Raw genomic sequence first — 12,017 nt, forward strand, 5'->3', positions numbered from 1 at the left:
GCAGCACTTGAGGTGCGACCTCACCAGTGCTGAGTACAGGGGAAAGAATCTTTCTGTTGTCCTGTTGCCACATATTCCTGGTACAGGCCAGGTGCCCCTGGCCTCCTTGGCCACCTGGGGACATGCTGGCTCATGTTCAGCCACAGTGGACCAACACCCCCAGGTCCTTTTCCACTGGGCCACTTTCCAACTCCTCTACTCCAACCTGCAGCACTGCAGGGTTTTTTTTTGTGCCCAAAGTGCAGTGCCTGGCATTTGGCCTTGTTGAACCTCATGACATTTGAAACAATGCACTAAGGGATCTGTTTAAAAGCTAGTTATTAATGTGGAGGCAACTTTTTTTTCCATTCTGTACCAAAAATTCATTCAATTTAAATTTTTATGGTGCTCTTGAAAGAGGCAGGGCTCAGTTTCATTTTAACTACGGGCCTGTTGTGGCTCATAGTACAGTTCACAGCAGCCCAGCTGACCCCCAAATCATCAAATTGAAATTCAAGCAGACTTCAAGTTGAGCCTCTAAATTACACAAAAGATGAAACCTTCTTGAAAAATGGGGGCTACTCCTCTGCTACAGTTTGTGGTCCAGATCATCTTCTGAACCTCCCTCTGGGACTGCAGGTTGTGGGAAAGACCCATGGCTCCTCCTGTTCCTGTTCCTCGGTTTGCATTGCTGCATCCTGCCTATCAAAACCCTGCCTTATTTCCGGTATTGATTCTCAATCTATCCCTCATTCCTTGGTCTCCAAGGTCCTCTGGATTCCTTGCACGTGTATCACCTGCACGGTATGAGGTATGCTACCCCTGCCAGCTACAGCATTCACCTTACCCAGAGTATCAAACCACCGACTTTTATCTATGTGGGATTATTAAATATGTTCCCTGGGGTGGCATGAACCCAATGCAACACACTGGTTTGGAGGATATTGAATTTATTTCCCATGATGGAAGAGTTCTTATATCTCACTTGGGGTTTTGTGCTGCCACTGTACCCCAGACTGATGAGGTCATTTCTTTAAGAAGAATCTCATTGCAAGAACATTTGAAATAAAAGAAATGAAAGTCGTTTTTAAGAGCAATAACATTTTAATTCAACCATTTAAATCTAATGTTCCTAGTACTGAGACCCTTACCCCTTATTTCGACTAAAGTCAGTTGGGGGGGTTTCATTTGTAGAATACAAACCCCCAATCATACCCAAACACAAATCAGATGATTTAGTTTTCATGGAGGAGAAAAAGTATGAAGAAAGACCTTGCTTTGCTTTTTTATGTAGTAGGCAAACATGCGATGAGAGTTGTCAATTGAAGGACCATGTCATCACTGATGAGCAGAGCAGATCCTTTGCCAGTGCCTGAGAATGCAGCCCACCTGCCATTCCATAGCCTTGGTGTGGAGTTCCATTCATTTTCTTAATGCCCAAGCCAGAAAAATGGGACTTTGTGGACAGATAAAAATCTAATAAGGAATAACTTGGCAGGTTCTGTATGGTGACAGCATAATCTTCCAGCCAAGAATATTAAATATCCCTGCACTTTATATGGAGTAGTTTAATACCCTCCCATACCTTCCCTAAGTAGTCTTAATTGGCCTTAAAATCAAGGTACCCAAATTGATGAGCCTCTTGTGAAATGCCTGGTCTACATTATTTTGCAGCAAAACTGCCAAAAAGTTCTCTGCATGTTCTCAAAGTACGGTACGACTGGTTAGTATCTTCAGCATCAGTCTTTCTGCTGATTAAAGATCCTGTGCTGAGAAATTCCCTCCTCCCCACAGATGTATTTTATAATACTTAGCACTCAGTGCTTTACACTATCAAAGCATTGTACGCATGCTATCTAATATCTCCTAATTAACTCTTACATCTCCTATTAAAAAAGCATCTAAAATTAATGACATATGGTATCGCTGGCTTTTGTACAACACATGCAAATGCAGTTTTCGGGTTTTACAAGAAACGTGGGTAAGCTGAGATTCCTTTCTGAAATCTGACAAACACTTTGCCATATCCGACTTCGAACAGAGAGGAAATGAACAACGATGCAAATTGGACTTTCACAATTTTAGATCTGTGACTGAATGCGCACACAAACACCAGCATGGGCAAGGGCTTCAGAGCCAACAGTTTTGGTCCCTTAATGAGGTGCACATCAATTGCACGCGTTTCCCACAGACTTTGCTCTCAAGATCTGTAGAATGCATGAGAAACAAGTAAAGTCTGTCATTTTGGTATCCATCAAAGCTGTCTTCCATGTGAGGAAGTGGCTAATTTGTCATTTCACACTCAAAAAGGCGTGAAAGGCAAAACGGAGGGAGGTTAGATGGAAGAGAGGAGAGGGGGGCTGTGACTCAGCCACGAGAGGACAGAGTAGGCCTGATTCTGAGCTTGTGTTTGTTGCTGCATATCAGGAATAAAATCAATTGAATAACACTGATGTAAAACAGACAAGGATGAGGCCAGTATTTCTTCTTATGTGTAAAAATTTACATTATTAAACCCAAAATATAAACCAAGGAACAAGGAACACTTTACAAATGAAATTATGGTATACAGCAAATTTCTAACTTACAAGTTTTATTTACACATGGACATCTCTTATTTAATTATAATAAAAGTATTAATTCCAACAATGCAAATTTTCAACTTAAAAATACATAAGACCTTTGAGAAAAAATCCCAAAGAATACACACATCTGAGGAATGTCAGCTCCATGTCAAGAGCACTGGTCTCAGCCATAACATATTTCCCTCATCGTCTTTCACTTTAGCCGTGTTGTTGTCTTTTAATTTTCTTTTCCTCTGCATAAAACAAAGCCAGCAAAGGGCCAGAGAAACAGTCAGAGTCAAACCTTTAGAGACATAGGAGAGGTGCAGGCAGGAGTCCCATTATTTGTTAATAGGATTTGTGCACATACCTCCCGTGGACCACTTAGGAAATTTACTCCCAAGCATCTTGGTGGCAATTTCAATTAGAGTCAGCATTTCATTTCAGCAGATGGACCGCAAACTGGTGGCTACTCAAACACTAACGAGTAGCACTCGATAACTCCCCTCTCTTAAACTATGATTATGCTTTCTCTTTTTTATGGGCAGAATGAATGCTGTCCCTAAGCCAAAACTTAATTTGATTTTTTGCTGTGCCTCTCTGTGCTAGCAAACCCCACCCATGTGCCTGTATACTGGCCCAGTGGGTAAATTAGGGGTATTTTTTGCAGATCTGTCACACATTTCTACCATGCTTCTTATTCAGAAAAATGCCAAAGAACTGGAAGTACATCTGTCTTCCCCTGAAATGCAGCCACCTCTGGGGTGGAATGTGGCAGCAAATGTTAATATGGGAACACAAACACTAAACCCTATGTGAAAATTATGAAGGAAGTAAAGAACACAGCTCACGCAGTCTAAGGCTACCCAGAAATTAGCTAAAAGTGTACACTCTTTCTTTTTTAATGGATGCATTTGAAATTATTGCCTGGTTTGCGGCACTCCAATAAGGAACATCTCATTTGGCATTGAATCCCACCGTACATTCTCACACAGATTAACAGTGATAGTAAATTTTCTGATTTCAAGGAGAAGCAGTACTAATTCATAGGCAAAATGCACAAAACCAGAACACAATTTTTTTTTTTTTTTTTAATGGAAAATGTCCTTTCTTTAAATAGCATTTACAAACTACGTCGATGGTGGCCTGGCTGGCTCGTGGTGCCTTCGGTTTCGCTTTTTTTTCATCTCCTGCACATGCTTCCACTTGGCACCACCTTTGTTCCGCTGCCGCCGCTTCTCCCGGTGCCACATCTGTTCACAGTACTCATCCAGGCTAAAGCTGGGGCTGCTGACCAGCTGGATGTAGTCCTTGTACCTCAGCCGGGACTCCGTCAGCAAATCCCTCACCCGGCCCTCCTCGTCCTCAGTCTTCTGAGTGCTCTCCATCTGTCCATTCTCGATGACGTTTAAATTCAGCTTCACAATGGTGTGGACAAAGGTGTGCTCCTGGGCTTTGCAGAAATAGGCGCCCGCGTCCCTTCTCTGCAAGCTGCGGATCAGCAGCCCATGCTCCGTTTTAATGATCCTCTCATCAGCCTTCAGCTGTGGGGTTGGACAAGAAAAGAACACAGGAGGTGAGTCTCGTGGTCAAAATGAGATGTGTGTCAATGCTATGCTGAGGTGGAGATGCAGCCTGGCTGGCACATGGTGTGTCCCCATCTCCTGTGGTGCAGCTGGGACAGAAACCAGCAGTTCCCTCAAGGCCTGGGTCCTGTTCCTAGCTGTAACATCTGGATCAGGGACACTCAGCATGCAGTAGCAAAAGACACATGCTGTACAGCTGACAGGACAGACAGCAACACTCATCACAGCACAGTGCAGTGAGTGAGGCTGCATTCTCCAAGGAAGGGGAGCTATTTACTGCCACAAATCCCATTCCTTCTTTTAACTGCTCTTTTTGAGGTATCTGTAATACACCCAAAATACCAGAGTGCTTGCAGTGCTGAGGCCCTGCTACAATGAATATGAATACTACTACTGATCATTACAGTGAAATGTTGTGTTTCTGATCTCCTTCAACCAAGTTTTACAAAAGGAAATTGATCCTGGGGCTTTGACTCACTGAGATGTGATTAAAAGCAGACAATAAGTCTGGATGGATACAACAAAGTACAGCTCTTTTTTCTGCTAAGATCTGTGGAGAATAACTTAGAGAAAAATAAGAATTAAAAAAACCAAAACCCCAAACAAAAGAATAAGATTTCAAGTGGGAGCTGAAGTCTGACAGCATAGAGGTGTAATTTCATTTACAAAGAGAAATATTAAAAAAAATACAGAGTCTCACATGTTAAAAGTAAGGTGTACCTTAGATTTGTAATACTGTCAGGGAAGTAATGTATCTGGTAATCTGAATATTATTTCTAAAACAACGGGAATAAAAAAATAGCTCCCCCTCTTAAAAAAAAAAAAAAAAAAAGACAAAAAACAAAGCAAAGCCAAACCAAAAGCAGGATGGGGCACTGGGCACCTAAGTATTTTTGCATCTGGGAAACATAGAACATAAGTGATTTGCCAAAGACCATATAAAGATTAGTAGCAGAGATGGAAGTAGAAAGCAGAGCCCTAACTCCCAACATCCAGCACCAGCATTTCCTTTGCAAATGATGCCGGTTTGTCCCAGGCTGTTCCCTCCCAGGCGTGCTGTGTTCTGCTGCCACACAGAGGCTGCAGCACAGCCGGCACCCACAGACCCGAGCTGCTGCTGGAGGCATCACTGCCAAGGGGGAGAACTTCAGCTCAAGGCTGGGTAGTGGGTTTGAGAAGGGGGGGACTGGGGGCAGAAAGAAACAACACAGAATCTGAAAAATTTCCCAGAGTGCACATCTGACCCTCCAGCAAACTTCAGAGGGTGAGGATCAGGGAGGCATAAAGATGACTAAATTAGATTTATTCACAGTGGGTAAGCTACACACTGTTTCTTTATGTAAAAAATCTGCACACGATTCCCTCTGCTACTCCATGGGAAAAAATTTATACATACATATGATTCTCCATCTGTTATGATTCCAACTCACTAGTACTTTATCATAATAGAGTCTCTTGGAGCAAAGAGATGGATGAGGTGACCTTCCAGGGCTTTTAGCTTTACCCTTTTCTAAGTTTCTACAACAATGACTTTGAAATCATTAAAAAAGCTTTAGAGATCATATTGAGAGCCCCAGAAAAAACAAGACACATAAATATAACACAACCAGAGACAGAGATTTTGGTTTCCTACTGCTTCAGCTGTAACAGTCTTCAGTAACATATGGATTAGACAGGTATGTAGGCAAGTCATATGGATGGATGGATGGATGTAAGTCTGTGTACTGCCACTGATACGAGAGCAGCAGACACAAGAAATCAGCTGCTACAAAAGCAGGTCAGATTTTGTAGTTCTGTTTGCCTGTTTCTCTAGCCAAGTATTTTTTGGCTCCTGCCCACAGTTGTTGGTGTTGGGAACTTTAGTTTCACTGTTTGTAAACTGTATATAAGCATGTCTACCCAGTACCCGGAGGGTGAAATGATACAAATTTCAGGAAATTCCTGGAAAATCGATTGCCCTGACAACAGGTGCTATATGAGCACAAGCTACTTCTGATTTACCACACTGATTTTAAACCAGATAAATAATGGTCAAGCCACAACCACGTGCACAGAAGATAACAGGGAGACAAACTAGAAAAGGCTGATATGCTTTTGCAGAACCCACGGCACAGGGCACTAGTCCCCAACTGGATCAGCTAGTGACACTTCACTCTAAGTAAATGTTCCTATTTTACAATAAGAACAGGAGCATAAAATTTACAGAAGAATCCACAATTAAGGTGCTGTAGGCAGAAATATCTCTAGGACAGGTGTTTCCTTGTGGTGCTGTGCTCCACAGAGAGTAGCAGGAGCAGGGGCCAGGTGGAAGTGCTTGGAGGCCTGGCTTTTGCTACACGACAAGGAAATCCCTTTCTTCTACCCAGGCTTCATGTCAACATGAAGATCCAAGTTTGCGAAACAGAGGGAGAAGCATGGGAAGCAGCAGCTAACTTCCAGACATTTGGGTTTCATAAGGCACTGTGCAAAGACCAAGTTCCCACATTGCCTGAGTGAAAACAGGACTGAAGTCTTTGAGCTTGGGGCTTGATGCAATCGGAGCAGTAGCATCTGCCTGCCGGTGGCTCTGCCAGTATTGTAGTCTAGAGCCTCTTGACAGCTGTGCACCTCCCACACTTGGAAGGGCTCCAGCTGGCTGCTTGGGCTGGCTGGGTGCCAGTCCAAAGTGCCCTCTCTTGGGCTTTGCCTCTTTTCAGTGAAAGAAAGGCAGAATAACTGCAGATTTAGACTTGAAAAGATCACTGGACCCCCAAGTCCAGTATCCTGCTACTCATAACTATTTGCCACTTGTGTAACAGCCATCACTTTTTGGTCATAAATGTGTTAACTGATGGAGCTGTTACCCTCTCTGGCTTGGGATACTGCAGAGAAAGGTAAAAGTCTAAATTGGTTATGTCCCTTAGTCCCAGCCCATCATGACTCCTGTATTTAATGAAGCAGTGCTCCTACACAGTGTCCTGTGTTAACCTTGGCCATTGATTTAGGGTGACAGTCACCTCCTCCTCTGTGCCTTCATTGTTCATTCCTTTCTTATCCTCTGGCAGGATAAAATTATGGCTCCGATTTCACACATACTGAGCAACACTTCATTACTGCTTTCCCCCCTCACTTCTCTTTTTGGTATCCTGTTTATGTTGTTTTACCCATAGGTTCAGAACTCCTCCTGTCTTTCCTCTCTGCTTTCCTCCCCATAGGGCTCTGGAGTTTCATAAACACCTGGCATTTCATTACTTGGTAGCAGATCTTTAACCTTTCACTTGAATGTTTAATGTGGTCTTTGGTTCCTGACCTAAAGATGTAAAATATGTTTTATTAAAGCCTGAGGAAAGTGAAAAGACTACTTAGATAAAAGAAATTTTATTTTGTTTTGTTGAACTGTGGATTCACTGTTTCACCCCCACCATGTCAAAAATCAGTAAGTCCTCTGAAATATTTCTAAATAATATTTAACAATTCAGAAGTACGCAGGCTTAAATTCATAAAAGCTTGCTGACATGTCCTTAAATTTGAGCATACAATAAAACTTTAACATGAAATACATAGTTTTGTACCATAGGAAACAACTTAAAAATTTAAAAAATTAAGCAATTTATTACCAATCGCTTTCTTTTCTTATGGAAGTGGGAGCAGGTTTTTGACAAGATCGTATCAACACATTGTACTTTCACCCTTTGTGATAAGCACGTAAGTTTTCCAAAAATTGCATTACCTGAATTATGGCACATATCATAGATACTGGCAATGTATGACAAAGGGAAAAGAAATCCATGCAAATCTAGCACTAGATTTTCACAATCTGAATTTAACAATGAAGAAAAAAAATAAGTATTGCCAATAAAGATAGCAAATCTTTAAACAATCACTAAGTTGGAAAACAACCAAAGATTTGAAAGTGTGGCACCAGGTTAGGTCAATGCTTTTTGTCCTTCGCTAATGATGTGTTTAGATAGCTCCCTCTTTACAAATAATTCACATATCAGCTCTTTCACAGTTAAAACACTGCACCTGTCTGGGAGAAGAAAGTGGCTTCAAAGCCTGCCTTTCCTCATTAATCAACATGTGAAAAAATGTTAGCGGTAAAGCTGGACTAATCATGGGTTAGCTGCAACCCCTGAACAAATTGAGAGAGGGAGAAAAGAAAATGAGGAACATTTGCAGAGAATTCACATTCATCTCTGTTTTTCTACTGTTTCCTTCATCATCCTCATCATTTGACTGAAAGAAAGATCACTCTATGGTTTTTCTGGCATTATTGTTACACATGACTGTTTCTCTTGTATGGGAAAATAATAATTTAGCTACAACACAGCTATAGAGTTAATTTAACATTTTTTTTATTCACCAACAACCTCAGAAAAAATGAAGAATGTGTTGCTGGTACAATGGCATTATGGACATGCATGATTCCTATTAGTTTCAAGCTGAAGTTTACTTCTTATTGAGACTAAACTTTAAACTCCTCCGTTCCTATTACTTCTCCAATATATCCAAATCAAATCAGAAATGTCACTCAGTTCATAGTTCTCTGCTTTCTCAATGAAACTGTCAAAAACATGAGTCTTACTTAAAACACTCAAGGAATTAGAAGAAAAAAAAGGGCAATGAGTTATATAGTAAAATAAAATAATAAAAGCATGTGAACTTTAAGTAGTCCTTAGGCTGCAGAATTATTCTCTTGATGTTCTTTCTCATTGACCTAAAGATTCAAACACTGAATTACACTCTCCTGACAGAAGGTACTAGTGGAAATTCAATCCTTGCTGTGTGTCCTCTGCCTGACTCAGCCATCATCCAACTTTTGGATTTCAGGGCTGGCACTGAATCTGTGTCTTTTCTTTCTTAAGATTCTGCTAGACCAAATGTTTATAACAAAGTTGTCATCATGATGCAAAAACCTCTAGACACAAAAAAGATACCAAAACTAATCTCTCGGATAAATTGAAAAAAATGCCTACAATGTGGAATGAAGCAACATCTCTCTGCTCTGATGGGGGAGCTAAGTGACAGTGCTGTGCCTGGCAAAATGTCCTGCCCAATAGTGGGTCCAGCTCTTGTATCTACCAAAATATCAGATAGTCCTTAAGTTTGGTCCATCAGGAAAACAAATCTGAGCTGTGGGGCAGGAACGTGGAAAGGGTGAAAAACTGCTGAGGGAGAAACTAGAATGTCCCCAGGCATTTTGGTGGATTTATTTTCACCACCAGGTATAAGCAGAGAAGAAAGAAGGACGTTAAAAGTGATCTGCACCTATTTTGTCACTTTAGACCATATGGTTTGTTCTGTCCCCTGCTGCTGAGGTGGCAGCTTGGCAGATCAGGAACCACAGGGGACTGAGCGTGAAGCACAGCCTAAAGCAGAGGGGCTGAAGCTTTTCAGAGCATCAAGGCACCAAAACTGATGTCTTTGTAGGGAGCCACACATTGGCTTTTTGCTGTTCTTACACTTATTGCATACATAAAATAACACAGGACATTTTTTTGAGAAATAACTAGTATCTGTTTAAGGCATCAGAGAGCTTCAGCAGTTTAAGACACTATGAACAGATGACGTCCCCAGAGTTTTTTATGAACTCCAGGCACTGAAACACTCTCCGTCATCCCAGTGACTAACGCTGCACGCACAGGAATAAACATGATCAATTGCGTGAGCAACACTAACCACAAAAGCACTAGATATTTGACTCCTGACCTTAAAACAGCCCTAAACTACAGGGAAATGTACTCCCACTGGCAGCAAAATGACCTGGTGACAGCTTCTGTACCACAGGAGATCCTGTCCCTCCCCACAGGTTGCTCTGCCTGGAAGTCACATTCTGAACCATGACCTTAAGGTTGAAATGTCGGGGACATCCTGCTGGGCCAAATGCTTCCCATCTAGTCTGGATTTTGCCCTTTCCCTTCCCTCAGGAAGCTGCAGTGCATGTCTGGGACAGTGCAAAACCATCTCTTTGTAAAGCCAAGTTTAAAGACTTGCTAAGACATTGCAGCTCCAGCCCTGGAACTAAAAGTCCGTAACCTAAGTTCCAGGTGCGTGGGGTCGTTTGCAAAGCATGGTATCGTCATCACAATAAGTTACACTGCTAAGACATGCACCAAAAGAATGCACAGTGTTATTTGAGAAATCTGCTGTAGGAAGGGAGAGAGAGAAGAAAATATAATTGTAATGGGAAAAGTTATGGTAATGTATTGGTTGAGTAAAGATCAAACTATACATTAAATATGAACTCATTGTTTCTGTCACATATGGTATTTTTGTCAAATTGAAGTACTTTGAAAAGAAAGTCAATCACTCTGCTCTTTGGATTTTTTAGGAAGGTCTCCAATCAGGTTTTTATACTGATGAGCTCATTTTCACTGGTAAGTCAAGCTAGAAAAACCTCAATTTCTGGATCTGCAAATTATCAAGGGATTAACATTTTAACCATTTCACCCTTATTTCATCAAATGGGGATCAGCATCCCTACAATCAATCATTTAGGGATCCTTAAATGAAATAAAAAAATTAACTTTTCCCATTTGAAAACATGTGATTTCTATATTAATACAGTTATCTTAAAAAGTAAACAAAAAGTTTCTTTTTTTTGTTTCTTCTAAAAATTATGTCTACCAATATAATATAAGCAAACAGTTTGTTCAGGAGTTCAATTTCTTAGGATCATGAAACTAAGCTGGGTCAAAATACTAGAAATTGTTATTACTAGAATTTTCTGTCAAGCTTCAAACAGAACTAATATCTATACACTGTTTTAAAGTGACCTAATCCTCTAATCATCAGTGTGTGCATATGCATCTCTATAGGCTATTATCTTCAGACTGAAAAAAAAACCAACCAAGCCCCCCCCGGCAAAACCCCAACCAAATAAAATCCCAAAACCACCCCAAGAGCTGATTTTTACCAAAACTAGATCACAGAGGCACTGCTGTGAATTAAGGCACAGCGTGTGACAAAAAGCTCTTTGACTGGTTTTAACATTCATATTGTAAAAAATCTGTGCACATATCTCCTTCAAATTTTCTACTAAATTTGCTTCAGAGGTTAATCCAGCCTTTTAGGAAAGATTTACTTTTCTCATGCAAACAGATGTCAGACTATTTACACAGAGCAAGCCCAGTAAACATTGCTGTTAATGTGCAGAGATGAATTCTGTGAGCTCGCTGGGGTTTCTATTGCCACCACAATGTGCACACATTTCCCTAAATCCCTCCCAACGTGCACATCCTTGGCATGCTGGGCAGTCCTGCTCTACTGGACATCACCAGGCCTGGGTAAGGGACATTTGGATCAGAACAAATAGGAGGGGCCAGGCCACTGCCACAACAAACCTCTTGGAAATACAATGTGTATCAGAAAGAGTATAGCCTTTATTTAGGCTATGATGTACATGTTAGCATGGTGTAAATTTTCTCAGAAGTTGGTTTGACTTGCAGTTTGTTCTATGATCAAACAAGAAAGACAGCTTGAGCTTGGTTCCATGACCTTCAGAGGCCTAGCTGAACCTGTGATTTATGAGAAAATCAACTGATAGTATCTTTTTCCTTAAATTGACACAGATAAAAACTCAAAAGCAACCCTTCAAAAGAGGCTTTTAAGTCTTGAAGGTGTAATCTCTTATGATATAGAAATATTACATTCTTCACATGGAACTGGCTCCTTTATGCAAAGTTTATAGTTGATGGTATAGTTGCAATACATTATTTTTAAAAAGACTTGAGCCTTCTCAAAACTTAACTTCTCATTCATTAAAAAAAAGAAAGAAAACCACATAAAAGGAAAGAAAAACAACAAGAACAAACACCCCCTCTTCCCTTGCCCCCCAAGTCAGAAACCTGTTAACTTTCTGCTTACATTTACTTTAAAATTAGTCTTAAGTACACGGTAAGAATTAAGA

At 40.9% G+C, this 12,017-nt stretch overlaps 1 protein-coding gene across 4 annotated transcripts in view; it reads right to left on the reverse strand.

The window, feature by feature from the left end:
- Positions 1–1,060: 1,060 nt before the first annotated feature.
- Positions 1,061–12,017, reverse strand: part of SEMA3D (semaphorin 3D) — a 134,183-nt gene continuing 123,226 nt past the window's right edge. For all 4 annotated transcript variants that reach the window (XM_021539566.3, XM_085568257.1, XM_021539570.4 and 1 more), the window contains exon 18: positions 1,061–4,087. In XM_021539566.3, the coding sequence (XP_021395241.1) occupies positions 3,674–4,087 (414 nt within the window). In that variant the 3' untranslated portion in view covers positions 1,061–3,673. The remainder of the gene's footprint in view (positions 4,088–12,017) is intronic.

This window comes from Lonchura striata, chromosome 1A (genome assembly GCF_050655825.1).
Source record: "Lonchura striata isolate lonStrDom1 chromosome 1A, ASM5065582v1, whole genome shotgun sequence".
In the NCBI taxonomy this organism is placed as follows: Eukaryota; Metazoa; Chordata; class Aves; order Passeriformes; family Estrildidae; genus Lonchura; species Lonchura striata.